The sequence below is a fragment of the Periplaneta americana genome, chromosome 2 (genome assembly GCF_040183065.1).
Source record: "Periplaneta americana isolate PAMFEO1 chromosome 2, P.americana_PAMFEO1_priV1, whole genome shotgun sequence".
Lineage (NCBI taxonomy): Eukaryota > Metazoa > Arthropoda > Insecta > Blattodea > Blattidae > Periplaneta > Periplaneta americana.
This window is the reverse complement of record NC_091118.1, coordinates 32,265,686-32,286,403: the sequence shown is the minus strand read 5'-3', so window position 1 is coordinate 32,286,403 and position 20,718 is coordinate 32,265,686. Positions and strand designations below refer to the sequence as shown.

The 20,718-nt window shown below is 34.3% G+C and overlaps 1 protein-coding gene across 1 annotated transcript; it reads left to right on the top strand.

Moving 5' to 3' along the window:
• Positions 1-3,751: 3,751 nt before the first annotated feature.
• LOC138691888 (putative neugrin-like protein DDB_G0288135) lies at positions 3,752-15,195 on the top strand. The gene is made up of 4 exons (XM_069814476.1): positions 3,752-4,080; positions 5,931-6,123; positions 10,273-10,447; positions 14,631-15,195. The coding sequence occupies exons 1-4, from the start codon at positions 3,818-3,820 to the stop codon at positions 15,173-15,175; spliced, it is 1,176 nt and encodes a 391-aa protein (XP_069670577.1). The 5' UTR covers positions 3,752-3,817; the 3' UTR covers positions 15,176-15,195.
• The last annotated feature ends 5,523 nt before the right edge of the window (positions 15,196-20,718 follow it).

Sequence of the window (20,718 nt, the reverse complement as noted above, 5' to 3'; positions counted from 1 at the left end):
CTTCTTAGCTTGTGAATGAATAAACTGTTTGATTGTGTCAATACCAGTTTCTCTGTGTAGTTGCTGTTACGGACAAACCAAGGAGAATTGAGTGAAATTCGTAGGACTTTATTTTGAAATGACTGGATGTGTTTAATTTCACTTATTGCAGCTCCTCCCCAGACAGGACAGGCATAAAGCAGTAGAGGTCGTAATAGAGATGTGTAAAGTAGCATGCAATTTTGTAGCTTCAGAGATGATTTCTAGTTGAGGAGCGGATATAATTTAGTGAGTCTAGAGTAGGCCAATTTAAGTTTGTTGTTGATGTGATGTTTCCATGACAGATGGCGATCTAAGTGCACTCCAAGATATTTTACAGCTTCATCCTTTGGTTTCCACGGTATCACGTTGGTTGAAAGATTTATGCATGGACGATTAGCAGGACGACACAAAGTAAATATCATTGCTTCGCAATATTGATTTGAGGCATCTGGATAAGATCGAAACAATTTCCCAGTGATATCCACACATACATACTGCATTACGAAAATGAAGAGTCCACTGCAAGAATGATGGATGTCATTTGGAATACATTTTGCAGGAGAAGCAATTGAAAGTTTGAAATGCTTAGCGCTCAAAGCTTGACTGTGATTTTCCGATCATTACTGGACAATGACTATCAGTGTTAATGCCATATAATTCTCTATGTACATTCTATATGTCTTAAGCTATGCATTGACAGTCTTGGTTCATTTTCGACAAAAAAGTGACATCCATCATTCTTGCAGTGGACTCTTCAAATGTTGATCACGAAGCAAAAGGCATGATATAGGGAATTCAGAATAAAATTAAGCCCAAAACTCTTCTTCTATTAGCAGTGAAATGAAACATGGTATATTTCTGAACTTGAATATTACCTTAATCAAATTTCAGTCTGAATATTAATCAGAATGTTGCAAACAAAGTTCATTCTGCTTTCAAAAATTGGAAAGATTACACTGAGCAACAAATTTTAACTTTTTGTTTGGACTGAACATGCAAATTCAGCGTGACCATGAAGCATTACCGATATGTATTTATTTATCCATGACATAACCTATTGTATTTAACAATAAAAAAACTAAAACAAGACCTCTCATATTTAATATACCTTGCGTATTACAACTGCCATAATATATGTGCAGGAAGAAAAGCGAATTTCAAAATTTGCCTTGTAAAGCAATATGAGGAAAACATAACGTAGGGGTACGAGTAATGCCATGAATCTTGAAGGAGTAGCCTTAGTCCATAAATTATTAGTGTGATGGATTCGATTTTTGAAAGCTTTTGATTTTGAAGAGGAAATTAAGGCTAGCCAGACATGTACAGGGTGTCTGACTTAAATAGTTCATTTTTGCTTAGGCAGCCCAAATAACAGTCAAGACATGTGGGAGGTATTTAATGGTTTCGTAGGTAGAATAAGCTGTGAGTATAACGCTCACTAACATCATCACGTGAATGTTACAAATGAAGAGTCCACCTCAAGAATGATGGATGTCATTTGGAATGCATTTTGCAGGAGAAGCAATTGAAAGTTTGAAATGCTTAGCGCTCAAAGCTTAACTGTGATTTTCCGATCATTACTGGACAATGACTATCAGTGTTAATGCCATATAACTCTCTGTGTATATTCTATATGTCTTAAGCTATGCATTGACAGTCTTGGTTCATTTTCGACAAGAAAGTGACATCCATCATTCTTGCAGTGGACTCTTCAAATTTTAGTCTTCGTGTGATAATTTTTTTATTAAACATGTGCTGTTAATCTGTTATGTTAATTATTTATTTTCTTTCTCCTTTCCAGCATTTATTCCAGTCTTGGATAATGTTTTATCGAGTCATTTTTTCTTGTAGTTCCTATAACATCGTTTTCTTAAACAAATTATACCCAATCCTACAAATTAATTTGTTTTGTTTCATTCAGAATAAGCAACGTATCTGTAAAGAACAGACAGCGTAGAATTTTAATGGATGAGGAACAGCCAGCAGAAGTGGATAATGAAAAAAAGAATATCTACAATCCTACCATTCCCTATTACCTCCAAAAGTACCAGCTAAAAGAGCTTGAAGTAATCGGACTTCTGGTGGGAACAAGAGGTACTGCTACTCTCTTCATGAAAGATGTGTTTAAGAGGCTTGGAATACCTACAGCTATTATTCAGATTGTAACCTTAGCTGCATTGAAAGGATCAATTGCTCTCCTGAAGAATCACCTATATTCGAAATCAAAATAAGTTCATTAGCATTCTTTACTTTTTTGTAACACTTAACTCTCTAAAACTAGGTACATTTCCACTAATCTCAAAATGTATTTGCAGCTATGTACTTGTAGGAGTTTCATTGTTAAAACAAAATCAATGGTTCAATATATGGTTAAGTACTCTTTGTCCCTTGTGGCAGCTCACGAATGGTGAGAAGATTTATAAATTAATTAATTTATTTCAATATATTTTGAATATGTCATGCCTAGAACGTCAAAACCTGGGTAGACCAAGAAAAAGTTGGACCCAGACTCTGACAGACCATATGAGATTGATAACAACCGACATGGAGTTGGACGATGTCGATGTAGTTTGCTTGCTGGAACATCTTATATTTAATTCTTCTCTCATTATCTTTGACTTTTGCTGTTACGAGCTTCAGATATTCAAACCGTGAATCGTTATCGATGGTAGAATTCGAGCTTTTATGGCTATTGCTGGTTCATGTGGTGATGCGATGGATTGCATATTTCCATTTTGAAGTATTATTTGTTTGAATTTCTAGAATCACCTGTAACTGAAGTTTGAATTTAAATTTGTGAGAAATGCTGCTAGAATATTTATTTTTTTTTTATGAATTATAGGAAAAATAACATTTTTAATATTCAAAAATTTTTTGAAAGTGTATAAATGAAATGAATGCATAGAAATGTTTCTTTATGTCTTGTGAATGTAACTAAAAAAACTAAGCTTAAAAATTGAGATCTATTAAAAATTTGTATTTGAAAATATTTATAAAAAGAATTAAAAAATCAAAAGCTAAAAATATTTGGTAGTTCAAAATCTGAATTTTGTTAGTCCTTTACATTACATGCTGTTCTGTAATTGTTGAAAAAAAGTTGATTAGGAAAAAAAGTTGTCATTTTTAGTGGAGTATCCCCTTAAGGCTAATTGTTAACTACAAGCAGCTTCATTTATTTCTTTCATAGAACCAATAAATGCTTTTCTAGAAAATAAAATCATAATTAAGAAAATATAATACAAAGACTGCCAGGAAACAGGTTCGCCCATTTAAAGACGGTTGGCTCTACAAGGAAGGAACATTTTTGTGAATTAGCAATTAGACATTCCATAAGTTCACTGTGAGAGACGGAAATCGAAATAATACGTTAAAGGTGGTGTTACAATGTTTGTGCTGACCTTTGATTCACAACGAAAAGTATGCAAAAGGGAAGCCTGCCGAAGATTGATGCTCTCTCTTCACACCTATTTTGTTTTCATTGTAATGTAAGAGAAAAATAAAATAAAATATAAATATCTCTTTATTTGTTTCATTGTTGCATTATTTCTCAAAGATTTGACAATATTCAATACAATTTAAAATGTAGTCTGCCCAGCAAATTCCCTGTACGCTGGTCTGGCCAACATTTAAGAAAGTAGAAGAGCGGGAAATTTTTTATGCCAGAATGGGACTTATTTCGCACTTCGGAGGGAACCTAGGTTGAAAGTCTGACAACACTGAGTTGGCGACACTGTTGTACAATATGTCGGCTGTACGGATGTTTGAGTAGATCAATGTGTGTGTGAAATCATCAGTTATGTCTGTAAATTTTGGAATATCGATGATTATGATTGCTCGGAAAGGTATTTATAGACCTGTTATAGAATTGGTAAGATACCGTGTTACGTCATCAAGAATTAAGCGAAAGGACACCAGAAAACCGAAACACAGTAATCCCGGAATTGAAAAGAGAATAGGTTTGTTAAATATTGACGAACGAAATGTTGAAGATGTCGGTGAAATTGAAGACAATGAATATGATTTTATGGATGTAAATAAGATGCATGATTTACATGACAGGTAAGTGACGTCTGTAGTTATTAACAACGAATAACACAACTAAGTTAATTGTTTCTTGAGGTTAGTAACCTACAATGGTAATTATTTAGATTACCTGTACTTAGCACATTACGACAGACGTACTGTGAGGTTATTGAACATTACTATGCAATTTTTCATATTTTCAACTTCGCTACATAGCTAAAATTTAGATAATTTCCGCGGGAAGATTGAAGGAAAAAGCCAATTAACATAATAACTAATTGGAATTCATAGTACGGTATGTAAGAAACATTATAAACAGACTTTGAAGTGATTTTAATGATCCCGGATATTTCACAGCAACATGAAACTTTAAAATGCACTTACATCTAAAAAATTTGTATTTTGAGTTGTTTTCCTTTTGAACTGGCCTGTCGATATCATCTCTTTCATTTCATGATGAAATAACACAATGAAAATCAGACGTTAGCCTCGTGTGTGGTGCATAATGAGATGGGAAGTTCAATAAAATTTAGTCGTAAATACAAAGAATGGTAAATGTCTAGTTTATGTATACTCGTACACCAGTTTTCTTCCCACAGTATTGTTTTGCGATGACGGATGTTTCCCTTAAATCGAATACATGAAGGTCGAGGCATTATTTCGCCAGGACTCTATCCAAAAGAAGGGACAACACTGTGCACAGAGATCTTATTACGACATACAGTAGCTTATACATGATTATAGACCTGAATGGTAATCGCCTATGAGAAACTGATGAGAAACTTCAGACAGCCATCCACAGGAAACAACATCTTTCTGTGCAAGTAGGCCTACCTATAAAAAAATTGAATTATATGCTGTATGTGTAAATTAGACAATTACGCAAAGATTAAAGGTACCTAATTAGTGCTCTTTCTGTTACTAGTTATAATGTAATTATGAATTTAAACAATTTTGAAATATAAGTTATAATTAGAGAGCGGAATTTTAGGCCCTAAAAATGCCATTTTAGGCGCATAAAATAGGCTCTTAAAGTCCTTTATTTAAGCTCTATAAAATAAAAGATAGATTTTTTTTTGTTAAAGAATGTCACTAATATGAGTGTTTTTCATTCACATTTCGATAGTTTGCTTCGCAGTAGATGATCAGCACCTATTGTGGCTATTGTGTCGCTCACTGCTGTACTTACAAATGGTGAGAAAAAATGAAGGGATTGTTATCTGTCTTGGAATGTAAGAGAATGCTTATTCGGGTACAACCCAGCGAGTTTGTGTTAAATTGCTAACAGACAGAGGAAGATATAATAATAATAATAATAATAATAATTTGTCCCGCAGGAGTTCTTTTACATGCCAGTAAATCTATTGACATGAGTCTGTAGCATTTGAGCACACTTAAATGCCATTGACCTCGGCTGGGATCGGGATCGAACCCGCAACCTCGAGCATAGAAGGCCAGCACTATATCGACTACGCTACCCAGTCCAACTGAAAGTTGGAATTTTAGGATTGAAAGATTGTAAGAATGAGAAGGGGTACTTCTCTATTGTGCTGTTCACTGCTAAGAAAGAGTTGTTGTTATCCATCTTGGAATGTAAACGTTACAGGATGTTAAGAAAAACAGTAAATAGTTACGAAAAATTATGCAAAAATTAAAAAAAACTTAAAAATAGGCACTAACGTTGAAATAGGAATTTTTAGGCACTATAAAACCCCTTTATTTATACTATATACCCATGAAAAATGTAAATATTAAATCTGAAGCCTGTATGTATCAAGGAAAAAAATAGGTTTTTGCCTAAATTCCGCTCTCTAGTTATAATATATCATTTATATATTGTTCTTGTTATGGTAGTGATTGGATTTTATATAATTGTACTTTTTCAGTGAAGGACTAGAAATGAAACATATGCAGCAACTAAAAATTGTTGAGAACAAGTATTTCAAAGAAAAGAAGGAACCGAGCTTACTGACGTGGTCAGAAAAAGAGCAGATCCATTATTTGCATGAGAGTGATGAAGAAAAATGGACAGTGCAGAAACTGGCACAATGTTTTCCAGCTTCAGAAAACACAGTACAGGTATGTTGAGGGTAATTATCCAACTGCATGGTCTCTAATATGGCGCACCAAAAATACTATTATTGGAAAGATCAGAAAAATGTGACTTGGTTTGTAGCTGTGAACACACTCTGGGAGTGCCATTTCGGGTAGATTAATGACTTGAATCGTTATTGCACGCACTGACTGCAGTTGCACACACAGCAGTTAAATCTTATCCCTTGTGCAGACAATTAGATTTTCTTGGCTTAGCTTGACTTGACTTGACGTAGTTCCAAGTTCAATGTCAAGGTTAGAAGATATGTTGAGGCAATGGTTACTTATCCCTTGTACATACATACATACATACATACATACATACATACATACATACATACATACATACAGGGCTTTCATTGCAAAACTTCCCAGTCTAAATAACTAATTATTTAAATTGAATTCAGTTTAAACAAAAAACACATCAATTTAGATACTGAAGGGGACGTCTGAAACCAGGCTCAATTGCATTTCAGATTTCACCCCCCACCCCCAGCCTCCCCCATTTTGAAATTTTAAATGGCAGCCCTATCCACCCATCCACCCATCATAACCTAGACACACGATTGCAACACTCCTCAATATTATCCATTCCCTTCCACCGACAATTCTTGTTAACAATAATATCTCTTTCAGGTTTCTCAATGTTTAATGGTTTTATATATATATATATATATATATATATATATATATATATATCACAGAATAAATATTTAAATTATCTCATTATTATTATTATTATTATTATTATTATTATTATTATTATTATCACTATTTCTTACCAATGTTTATTATTGTCACACTAACATTACTTATCCAATTTTCATTATTTACTTTCATGTTGTTTTATGGTCTAAATATTTATGTAATAACTATGTAACCAATTGTATTCTATTATAATTAGAGTCTGGCTGGGTAATTATTATTATTATTATATTTTTATACTTAAATATGAAAGAGCATTCAATTGTTTATACACCTCATTCATTTATTTCACATCTTTTGTCTGGCAACCTGACAAACAGTTTATTTTGCACTAAGTTAAATCAAGTGTTCAAAATGTGCTCCGTTGTTAGTTAAACAGTAATACAGTCTAATTTGAAACTCCTCGCAAACGTTTTGGTGTGTTTCCTTACTAATTCAATTACATTCTTCGGTTATTCTATTTTTCAGTTCTTGAATATTCTCAGGCAGAGGAGTATAAACAACTGATTACAAATGACCTCCATAGGAAGAAGTCAAATGGCGTCAGGTCTGGAAATCTCGCCGGCCATTTTACAGCACCTCTCCTACCAATCCATTTTCCAGGAAATCTTCTATCCAACCATTGTCGCACAGGTACTGCATAGTGTGGGGGAGTTCCGTCTGGTTGAAAATGCAAATTTTGTTCGTCCAACACCAGATTTTCTTCATTGACTTGGTTCTCTAGCGACGTGTGATAAGTGGATCAGTTACATTTTCTAATATGTTCAGATACAATTCTCCAGTCAGGTTTTCTTCAATGAAAATCGGTCCAACAATATCATCCCCAAAAATTTCATCCCACACATTGATCTTCTGAGGAAACTGGTATTATCTTCACGAAACACATGAGGATTTTCAATGTCCCAGTACTTACAATTGTGTTTGTTGACAAACCCATTAAAGGAAAAAGTAGCTTCATCACTAAAGCAAATATTTTGTGTCAAATTTGGATCATCTTCAATTCTCTGAGACATCTGTTCACAAAATTCTACTTTTCTATCAAATCGTCTTCACTGAGCTGTTGGTGATTTTGTATTTTGTAGGGGAAAAGTTGTTGTTGTTTTCTAATGCCAGGCGTTTGACAGTAAAATCATTTGACCTCTTGCACTCCAATATTTTTCAAAGATATTATCGTGGCCAGCCACTGAAGCGCAGATTTTGAGGTGTTTCGAATCCATTTCTTGGTTTGAGTTGCACAATGGGCAGTTAGGGGACTGATATATTCCAATTCTATGCAGGTGTTTGGCCAAACAATCATGGCCTGTTGCCAATCTAAATGCAGCTACAGAAGATTTTCGTGGTAAATCGGGAATTAACTGTGGATTATGATGCAGAGAGTTCCATTTTTTCCCTTGAGCTTGTGTTATCAAATTTTGTTTGTTGAAGTCTAAGTATGTAGATTTAATAAATCTCTTCACAGAGTAATACGTAGATTTAGTAACAGGTCTGTAAGTAGCAGTGCTGCCCTCCTTTGCTAAAGCATCCGCATTCTCGTTTCCCAGGATGAAAAGTAGGGGAAAAGTTTATTCATTTTCAGCACTTTATGTATGCAATCAACCGAAATGTTTGCTACAGCAGCTACTTTTGGAACGGAGGTGTTTGGTTCATTAATGAAATGACCTAGTATTTCAATCTGCGAAGTTTCATCGAGTTTTCTGGGTTGGCCATTTGCTTTATTGCACACAGAACCAGCTTCTTTAAATTTTCATATTAGATCTATAACATATTGGTGTCTTACGTTTTTCTCAGAATGCCTCTCGTTGAAAGTTCTAGCAGTTCTACGAGCACAACGGTTTTCAGCTCCATAAATAAATATGATTTCTGTTCTCTCTTGGAGGGTATACACCATTTTACAATAATTTACTACACGAACACAACTATTACAAGAAATGTTCAATGTATTTATAGCTTCAGCTCTAATCAACAGTAACAAAAATCGAGGTTGCCAGGCAATGATATAAAACAAAAGAAGTGAAATAAATGAATGAGGTGCATAAGCAATTGAATGCTTTTTCATATTTAGGTATAAAAATATAGGGGTGCCATTTGAAATTTCAAAGTTTAAGGTTTCCATTTTAAATTGTATAAAATGCTTTAGGGACGAGAGAAAAATTATGTTTAAGATAGGTTTCTGGTTTATTCAGGTTCCGCTTTAGGCAGGTTTTACTATACGAGCATTAGTTGTAGCTCCATAAATAAATGAAAATAAATGAATGCTCAAACTGAGTTCATTGCAAGTTCAAATTACAATTTTTCAAATTTATTTCCAATGAGAATACCAGACATTTTGGAAGTTATTTGCTTCCATAATAGTGAAACATACTCCCTCTGAATGCTTTTTATGCCAAATACTTTTCCTGGAACCTATCCATCTTCAGTTCTTGAGTTTCAATGCGAAAACGCAAGTAACAATGTTAGGACGATCAGGGAATTTTTCATGTGGGAGTAATGCAATAGCTATTTCAGGCCATTGCGGATTATAGGTGAGAGTTAAGAAAATTTCAGGTTCGATTAAACCAAAGAAATATGAAATTAATTTTGATTTAGTTTCAAGACGCAGCTAAAATAGGAAACATTACTACCTAGGAAAATTAGAGAATCACACATATAAATATGTACATCACACTGCCATTAAATACTATGTACAGTATATGAAAAAGTCCCACATCACTTGACTAATAACTATAAAATATTTCATTTTTAATAAAAATATTGTTACCATACGTAAGTTTTATAGTTTTCAGTAACATTATATATAGCTGTTACTCAATAAATTATAGAAATGAAGATCTAATTAAAAATATTCTTTCTCTGCATCTACTTAGGCCTACATAAAACCTCAAAAGGTTTCACTTTCATATCATCAATATAGCATTAATGTGTGTAATTAGTGGCAAGTAGGTATACTCACATAATTGTATTAACTATAATAATATTTCATTTTTAATGGTAATAATCTCATCAAACATTCTTAAGTTTTGTAGTTCTTAATATCCAATACACAGCTGTACTCGGAAAACTACAGACCAGAGAATCAGACCTGTAAATTATTTTTTATACGCCATCTGAACTCTAAATATGTCAGCAATTCTGCAGGTCATGGCCTTCATGTAATATTGTTTATTGTAGTGTGTGTTTTGTTTTATTCTAAAACCATTATTTCTCAAAACTGACGACATATGGATTTTGGAAAATAGGGAAATGATGTAGGAAAATTGACATTTCACTGAAAACTACAATTTTTCTGAAAAACTTTGGGTTGCAAGCTTCAAAATGAGGAGTCATTTATTAAAATCCGTTCAGCCGTTTTCCCGTAATTTTCATTACTAGTTCAAATTATATATATAGATGATGATGAAGATTGTCATATAGAAATGTGTGTAATTTCAGAAAATCTTAAAATCCAAATGGCGTCCGTTGAATGCTGAGAGAGTGTTGAAGCATGATGAAGCAGTCAGGAAGAATTGGGAATTACTAAGAAGTGGCAAATTGGAGGTGGATCCACAGCTGAAGGAACATCTGGAACAGTTTACAGATAGGACTATGCCAGTCTCTCAAAAAAGTGGTAATTTTCCAATACTGATATAGTAATAATGTACATATCTCTTAAATTATTGATGGCATTGCACTTCCATTAAGTCATTATTAAAGTCGTCAAGAAGTTCATCTCTGCTGATTGTACCAATGTTCATAATTCGTTATGGCAAAAATTTTGCGTTTCTGTCACCAGAGTTTTCTTTTTATATATATATATATATATGGCCCAACCCATAAAAGCGATGAGGAAGATGTTCACTGGCACAGGAAGGCATCCTGAGGTAGAGGTTTTGAAATTCATACAGGAATGGAGGAGAAAATGGGCTCCTTGTGACTAATGACGTAATGACACAATTAGAATAAAGCTAATGAGATGGCTACAGCTCATCAAGAGAAGTGTAGATATGTAGATGGGTAAAGTAAAATTAAATTTCTCACCAGCTTTGCAGCTGTAAACATGTTTTTAAATTTCAGGTTCTTGAAAATTGAGGTTCGCATTAAATCCGATGGCACATTAGATTCGAGTAAATAACTTGAACCAAATGCCTTTCAAAAATGCTGATAAAAAACTATTTTATATAATATTAATTTTTAAAAGTTTAAATAAAAGCATTTCCATAATTTTATGTTCATATAGATTTGTCATTCTCATAGTTTTATTATTTTTCTTTAAATAAAAGAAAGTTATAAAATGGAGCTTAGTTGCTGTTATACAGGGTGTTTCCGAATTGGTGTTACAAACTTTCAGGGATGATGGCGAAGGGTACATGTATCAATTTGTATCGTGTACTCCTCCATTTCACTAGGACTGATCGATTGGACACTGCAACTTGTACAGTCGTTCAGTCCTAGTGCAATGCAGGAGTACATGAGAGCGGAATAAGCAGACTTGATTTTCGAATACGGATGAGCCAATGGGAACAATAGACAAGCTCACAGATTGTATCGGGACAAGTACTCATGTAGGAGACATCCGGCCCATACCATTTTTCCACAACTGTTCCAAAAGTTAAGGGGAGGAGGGCACGTGGTGCCAAATTACAATTCCATTTCCACACAACTATTTTTGCTTATAACTTTCGACTCAGTCATTTCCGGACCATGGTTCCTTATCTCGAATTGATACATGTGTCCTTCGCCATCATCCCTGAAAGTTTGTAACACCAATTCGGAAACACCCTGTATAAAAAGAGTTCAAATATTATTCTAATTTCGTAAATTGTATTACATTAATATCTGAACAATCTGAATCTCATCGAGGTATTCATGAGGCCTAGAAGTGTTGGGGCACGTCTCTGCCCTCTTTATAGAGCGAACAGACTAGCAATGTCAGAGTTACAGTTTCGTTGGGTCAATGTGAGGATTGCTCTTGTGAGCTGCATATTCTTCGTTAAGACTGAGTGTGGCGCATTGCTTTGCATTAACCCAAAAACTATGGCTAGCAGTCATGGGCAAATTGAATCTCTGATTTGCTCGTCTCTGGTATAGGACCAGGATTGGGCGAGTAAATTACCTGTACGTATTTGACGTGTAATTTACATGTAAAATACGTAATTTAGAAAACTGTTTTATAGACGGAGTAATAAACTAACATTTATTGATTTTGACGATCTAAACATCGATTACTTCATTCCTTTTAAGTCCTGATAAGAAAAATGTCTGTTGCAGCAGAATTTTTTTTTTGTGATTTTATACTGTAGTTTTTACATAGATTATAACATTTGTTCATATTTACTTTCATTCACTCTTGTACTTAGAAAAATAGCAATGCTTTGCTTACTTTCAATTTGCTGGAAAAACCCCATAACATCCTAACTAATTAATTTTTTTGGGGAAATTTATATATTATATTATAAAACATAAACAATAATGAATAAACCTAACATTTAGCAACTAATATCACTTGTTAAATACATTTTGACAATTAAAATAAAATTAATTAAACTAAACAGTTTTTATTGATTTCCCGAAAGTTTTGTTTTTTTTTCACTTGTGGTGTTTTAAAAATAAACTATTCTAGTGATAAAGGCCTTTTTATAGTACAACAGTTTAAAGTAAACATTATGATTTGAACACAGTAACTCATTAAATGTAATAATTTTTCAAACTGTGTCAGTGGCGGTTCCTCGGGGGAGGGAAGGGAGGAACGTCCTTCTCACATTTTTCTTCTTTTGAAAGTAAATACCAAATGAAATATATGCCTTGAAATTCGAGGAAGATTCGATAATTTTTAAGTTCACAGCTATAAGAAAACCTCGGTTGATCGAGTTTTAAATGACGCGCACTCATGTGCTACTAGAAAACTGTGAGAAGGATGCGAGATTGTCTGTGTTTAGGAAAGACAATCCATTCCTCCTTTACTGCAGTTAACACACATAGAAAACAGCGCGCTAGAGGCCAGAGAAAGAAGCAGAGTTTTAAAGTAAGTAAATGAAGGGATAGGGAGGAGATCCTCCTCTGAATCAGCGCATGGGTGGGAAATAGAAACCGACTGGTCTAGCAGCAAGCTCGCTACCGCTGCCATCTAACGATGCTGCATTCAACCAGACTATAACACATCTAGGAGGAGACACAATAAAAACAGTTTCAGCGCAAAGCTATGAAAGACACTATATGAACTTTCTTAAAATTATAAATCAAAATATATTATTCATTGCACTTTATATAAGCTACTATTCATGGTTTGAAACTTTCGAGGATATCTGAAAGTTGAAGTTGGATTTATATAAAACAAAGAGGAAGTAGTTCTACGTTAGTATCGCAGATCTTTTTGGCTCCTGAATTTCACTTCTATTCATTGTCTACTAGACAGGACAACAGCCAAGTTGTCAGTTTTTTTACAAATATATTTGAAATTGAAAGTACTGCAAACTACATTATTTTAACATAAAAAAATTAATCGGCCACCGGCAGCTTTGAACAATAATAGTAGTATGACTTTACAAGAACTGACATTCTTCAAAAGCATGTGATACCGGTACTGAACTTGTAAAATGTACATGTGGCAACACAGACCACGTGGGTGGGTGCAGTGTTCTCACTTTCCTATCAGATTATTTCTCATTCCCATTTCCGTAAAACGGTTCTGGTTACGTGCTAGTAGCTGGTCTCTTCCAACACATTGATGCTGTAGTGTGCATGAAAAATGCTGCGAAGTTGTGAATTTTCTTGTAATTGTTAATTTGTGCAATTATTCAACAATGAATGGAAGTGAAAACATATTATATTTTGGACAATTTAGGAAACTCAGTTTACAAAAACAGATTGTTGCTGTACAAAAGGGAAGGCCAACCCTAACACTACCTGGTCTTACATGTACGCATGTAGGCTAATTTGTAGCATGTTTCTCTCAAGAAAGTGTCATTTTGAGCTGTTTACTTCTTTCCTCCTCTTAAGAAATATGCAGGAGCCGCCACTGAACTGTATGTAGTAAATGACTAATCATCAAAGAGTTTGGAAGCATATCATAACATTTATAATTAATAAACTTATTTTTTCAATCTTCGCTTCCACTGTCAATACTATCTTTGTTGGTCATAGGCCATGTGTACAGTTCTGTGTAGAAACCTTTCACTTCATCCTGTATGAATTTCAAAATCTTCTTAAGGTCACCATTTTTTTTAACATTAATTGAGCCGTTCAGAGCAGAAGTGGTGTAAGTCAAAATTGGGTGATGACGTTTAAAGTAAAAATTCTGTAAAATACAGTGCAAAGTAGCAATTAATATGTCCTTGGTGCTATCCACTGACTAATAATAGTTTAAATAAAATGAATATTAATTGCTACTTTGCGCCGTATTTTACAGAATGTTTACTTTAAACCTCATCACCGAATTTTGACTTACACCACTTATGCTCTGAATGGCTCAATTGGTATCCTCGAGTTACATGCTAGGTTTGTTGGCAGTTCAAACGGTAAATTTTCATCACAAACTGAACAAAGGGAGATTGAAAATAAATGTTGGAGGTTTTTTTACGTATTTTACATTTATTATGTTAATTACGCATGATTTACGCGTATTTTACTGTAATGTAAATAACCTTTTTTTTACGCGTAAAGTTCCAACTCTGTATAGGACCATATATATATATATTTTTTTTTTTATAGATATTCAGTCATGGTATATCAGATTGTGATAAGATCATATTTCACGTGCATACATCATTGTTTTATTGTGTCTTTTAATAAAATTTTTTTTTTCCCCCCTCTAGATATTGCAGAGTTGTTCAGCAATACAAACAGAATTCCGAAACCAAAACGATCAGAGTTTGCCAACATAATAGAAAGCTACAAGTCAGTAAAGAACAAAAATGAACCTAAGGACACGGAAAAGAAATCAGAAATATTGCAGACAACTGTTGATAGAGCAGCAGTACCAAAAGGTGACTCATACGTTCTGCAGAGCGAAGAATCGTATGTTCAACGTGGTCGTGTCACACTTGAAAAGTACAGAGAAAGAGTGGCAAGTGCTCTGGAGAGGGGTAAAAACGCAAGTGTAGGTACCCAGCTGATGTTGAAGAGTCAGAAAAAGAATGAAGAAGATGATGAAGAGTCGGTTGTCGACATGACAACACACCATCTTAATCTCCATAAACATGACAAATCAGTGACTGAAGTGAAGAGTGAAAGACTTGGTCCACCAGGAAGAATTGTAATCCCAAAAAACAAATGGCGGAGAGGTGGAACTTTCAAAGTCGAAGACTGTTATTATGATGATGATGGATTTTTCTTGTACAGAGTACCAGGAATGAAATAAATTTTAAATTTGTTTAGTTACATGCTACCAGACGCTTGTTTCATAATGTTTACAATTGAGGACCGTTTTTGCAAAACTTGCTAACTGGAAAAACTAAATTTTACAGGAGAGACAAAACACTAGGTATTGTAAGCAAGTTTTGCTGTATCTCTCACTTATAGCAGAAAGCAAGTTTTGAAAAAACGATCTCACTTTGACACTAGAATGAAGAGAAATAACCCAATTTTACTAAGACGCTTTGAACATCATGTAGAGGCCTGCCTTATGTTAACAAATCTGTCAAAAACTCAATTTTGCAAATTTTGCAGTTACCAAGTTTTGCAAAAACGGTCCTCAATTCTACCTACAGTAAATTGTAAATTTTGTTTTAAATTGTAAACTTCTCTACCATGATCTGAGTTTGTGAAGCTCAATTTTACAAACAATATTTTGCATATTTTATAACTGTTCCCTTGATTCTTTCTTTTCTTCCCCTTCCAACAAAGAAATAATTTTACAAATGTGTAAATTTTAGGCCTATTTGTAAAGGTAGCAATTTTTTTTACAAATTTCTCTTAAGTTATGTAAAGTTTAACAAATTATGCGTACATGTACACATGCATGCATGCATAATACATACATACATGCATATATACGTACATACATATGTGTTCTGCCCCAGGGCAAACCCAGCATTCTCCAGTCTCCTATTTTCTGCCTTCCTCTTAGTCTCCACATATGACCCATATATCTTAACCCTTTCTAACCCAAATTAAATTTACAAGCAATCCATGTTGAAACAAATAACTGTATTAGGACCAATTCAGTGACCAAGTTACGGGAGTGGCAACATTTGAAACAAAACTGTATTGATGAAAATGTATTGAAATAGAAGTTATCCAGCAAAATTTACCTTCATATGTAACACACAAGTATATAAATGCTATAAAGTTAATTATTGCCATATAGTATCTATAGGTAAGAAAGGGTTAATGTCATCTATCATCTAATATCTTCTTCTGCCCCGAACTCTTTTCCCGTTCACCATTCCTTCCAGTGCATCCTTCAGTAGACAGTTTCTTCTCAGCCAGTGACCCAGCCAATTTATTTTCCTCTTCCTGATCAGTTTCAGCATCATTCTTTCTTAACCCACTCTTTTGAAGACAGCTTCGTTTCTTATTCTATCTGTCCATTTCACACGTTCCATTCTTCTCCATATCCACATTTCAAATGCTTCTAGTCACTTCTCTTCACTTCCTTGTAATGCCCATGTTTCTGCCTCAAACAGAGCCACACAAAGCACTTCACTAGTCTCTTCCTTAGTTCTTTAATGAATTATGCATAAAGAAAATGAAATAAATATAGTTATTACATTCATTTCATGAGCAAGTAGACACCATTAATAGTACATTATTCAACGAGACTATAATGGTAGTAATTAAGACGCGAGTATGTTTATGAAACGAGCGCAAGCGAGTTTCATAATTTTCATACGAGTGTCTTAATTACCATTATAGGTAAGTTTCATACGACTTTTTATGCTCGACCATATTTCTAACTTGAAATTATTCATAAGCAGGGAAAGGATTTATATGTAAATACATATTTACTTATAAAGCTAATATAATTTATATTTTGCATTATCTTTATGTTTCACAATGTGTAGGGTTGAAAAATCCTACTTTTATTTTCCATATTTTTCCATATTTTAGAGTTTAGTACATATTTTCGTTAATTTCCATATATTTTCCATATTTCATATAAAACAGTCCATATTATATTAGGTTTAACAATAAAACAAAACAAAATTCCATTAACTTTTAAAAATACATTTCAACAATAGAGATTTAAACACATGTTCAGTAATCCCTTTAACATCAGAGTTATTTGAAAATTAGCAGTCCTATCAACAATGGGAAAGTAAGTTACAAAACTGTATTAATTTAATTTAAAATTTTTAACAGACTTCAGTTGTGCAGCTCAACAGTTAAATGCCAGTCAGAGTACACATAGGTTCAGTTTTGTAAATCATACTATAAAGACGGTAAATATGCCAAAAGTACGTCATTCAGTCAATTTAAAATCAAAACTAACAAGTTACATTTCAGAATTTAAAGAAGATGGTTTATCAACTGACAATAAAATATTATTTTGTAATTTGTGTCAGTGTGCAGTATCATCTACACAAAAGTTCCTGGTGCAACAACACATTACAACTAGTAAACATCAGGCCAACAAACAACTAAATTCCAAGCAGAGACAATTGTTTTTAACACAACCAACAACATCGAATGTAAGATCTGAGTTTAACATCGACCTGTGCCGTTCTCTCATCTCTGCTGATATTCCTCTCTACAAACTAAAGAATAAGGTCTTCAGGGAATTCCTTGAAAAATATACTCAACATACAATCCCGGATGAGTCAACACTTAGGAAGACGTATGCTCCATCCATCTACGATGAGACAATACAGAAGATAAGAGATGAAATTAAAGATAGTTCAATTTGGGTTTCCATTGATGAGACTCCCGACAAAGAAGGTAGACTTGTTGGTAATGTAGTTATCGGTTTGTTAAGTGAACAATATTCTGAACGAATTCTTTTACATTGTGATGTTCTAGAAAAGTGCAATAACAAAACTATAGTTAAACTGTTCAACGAAGCTATGGGTATCCTGTGGCCAAAGGGTATTATGTACGATAATGTGTTATTCTTTATTAGCGATGCTGCCCCTTATATGGTCAAAGCTGGACAAGCATTATCTGTTGTATATCCTAAATTGACTCATTTTACTTGTGTGGCGCATGCATTTCATCGTGTGGTAGAAGTGGTCAGAGACAATTTCCCTAAAGTAGATTTGTTGATTTCATCAGTGAAAAAAGTATTTCTCAAAGCTCCCAGTAGAGTTAACGTGTTGAAAGAAATGTACCCTGAAATTCCATTGCCACCAAAGCCAATTTTAACTAGATGGGGTACATGGCTAGAAGCAGTTGAATATTATGCCGAACATATAGACTCTATTAACAATGTTCTCCTTGCATTGGACTCTGAAGATGCAGTCTCAATTGATACTGCGAAAACAGTTACCTGTGACATAAGTGTGAAGAATGACTTAGCTCACATTCAGCATACATTTTCATGCATCATAAAAACGCTCAAAAGTCTCCAAAATAGGCACCTTTCACTATCTGAAAGTTTTGAAATTATAAATAGTACTGTGGAACAACTGAATCGTGGTAGAGGTAAAGTTGCAGATGCAGTAAGAGCTAAGGTGGACACTGTACTTTCAAAAAACCCTGGATATGAAGAACTACAAAAGGTTGTTGCTGTGATGAGTGGTGAATCAACAGTGAAGATTAACTTGGACTTATCCCCAGCAGACATTGTGAAATTGAATTATGTACCAGTTACTTCTTGTGACGTCGAACGCTCTTTTAGTCAGTATAAATCTATCCTCAGAGACAATAGAAGAAGATTCACTTTTCAGCACTTGAAAGAAATGTTTGTAACCTATTGTTATGGTAACAGACAATAAAAATTGTGTTTTGTTGAAACTACATTGGAAGATAAGGTACGTCCATTATATTTTTTGTTTAGTTTGATTAAAATGTACCAATATTTAACGTACATAGTCATTTTTTTATAATTTTAAGTCCATATTTAATTCCATATTTTGGTAAAAATCCATATTTAATTCCATATTTTGGTAAAAATAACTACATATATATTTACATATTTCATATATTTTTAGTCCATATAAATCCGTTCCCTGTTCATAAGTATTCATGTTATTCTTATGTGACTGACCTTGTGCAATCTCGTAAATTGTGAGATGTGCGCAGACGCGAAAGTATTGATATTTTCCAAGGAACAAATGTCATTGACCTTGATATAATCTAGAGAGTAAAATGAACATTAATCTTGATATAACATTGAAATTGATTTAAACATTGAAAAACGAGATGACAAATTGAATTTCTTTGAATATTACTTACAATTAACGCTAATTATTATAGTAACAGAACATAACCTTCTGCGACAGTATTGGATTTCCAGCCTCCGTGACGTTTCGCTAATTGTCTTTCGATTGCATATCCGAGAATAATCGATACTTGCACTTTCATAATGCTAGAATGGCGTTTTCTGATTGGTTGAAGAATTGAACTTTAATCAATAGGTGTACTTTAATAGGGTCCATTAAAGGTCTGCTACCAGGTGTATAATTACTACATTTTGGCATGGTCGAGCATAAAAGTTTTTGTTTATACTAATGTTGGGTATATCTGTTTTCATCTTTCACCCATATGAAGCCAGTTGTGTAGACCAATTTACTAACAGAGTCATCCCGGGTGCGTCATACGAGGCTGGTGTACGTTACACTCACAATGAGATGAGATGATTTGTTGGAATGCCACAAGGGATCTGAAGCATTGGACTTGTAATCCTGTGGACCCGGATTTGATTCCTGGTGTACCCCCATTTTATAACTTGTGTTGGGCAAGCCCATGGTCCAGGTAACATAGGGATTGTCTCTCGGAGCTCTGGTTCCCCTGTGGCACCCTAACAAATCTCCATTATTTCATCTCATTGCGGGTGTAGCGTGGACCAGCCTCCTATGGCGCACCTTGAGCAATGTCTTTGGTCTAAGTGGCATATGGTGTAATTTTATGTGAGGGAAGCAATAATACAAATTTTTGTATGTATAGTACAAAACTGATAGCAGCCAACTCACCTACAGTAAATATATTCAGAAGACCAAAGCGATAATTCTCCTTTTGTAGCAGTAAAATCATCGATGATCTGGGCATAGAAGTCCTCATTACTATGAATGTTTCGAGCAATTTCTTCTCTATAGATTATGAATAACGAATCCGCCTCTACCAGGACAGGCATTCAGGGAAAAAAAATTGTGACTTTTAGCTCTCACGATTAAAATATAATTTCTGCAATAAATTTCTTCTTTTTCACTTTATGAACAGGATAAGCAATGCTTCCCTTGTCTTCTATGTACAGCACACCACCTGTCTACACAACTGTCTTCATATGGGTGAATGACGAACAATCAAGTACTCACCATTAGAGAGAAAAAAAGTTATTTGTTCCATGCTGATATATTAAGCATGGAGAAATTGTTTGTTTATAATCAAAATATACAGTGTGTCCACCATGTACCTGATACATTTCATTTGGCTGCCAAAAATCAATGAATGGAAATAAGTTTGTAACATGCATTGCAATATGTAGAGAAACTGTGGAAATTTCGTTGGCTATTTTTAAAAACCCGCGCGAGAGGATGTACGTGGCGCTGCGGTAGTTTAAGTCAAAATGGCGACAGCGCAAGAGCGAGCACAAGCGATCTGGTGGTATGCTGAAACAAATTCAGTGATTCAAGTGCAACACAACTTTCGGCGCGTGTTCCAGAAGGACCCACCATCACGGAACACCATTAAGACATGGAAACAGCACTTTTTGGCAACGGGAAGTGTGGTGAAATTGCATGGTGGCGGTAATGTGCGCGTATCAGAGGAGCGTGTAGCAGCAGTGAGACAGGCGTATGAACGAAG

Bases quoted from the DNA above. Each gene is read 5' to 3' on its own strand.
- LOC138691888 (XM_069814476.1), top strand. From the start codon at position 3,818: ATGTCTGTAAATTTTGGAATATCGATGATTATGATTGCTCGGAAAGGT. The intron at 4,081-5,930 runs GTAAGTGACGTC...GTACTTTTTCAG, and splicing joins ATGCATGATTTACATGACAG to TGAAGGACTAGAAATGAAAC. The intron at 10,448-14,630 runs GTAATTTTCCAA...TCCCCCCTCTAG, and splicing joins GCCAGTCTCTCAAAAAAGTG to ATATTGCAGAGTTGTTCAGC.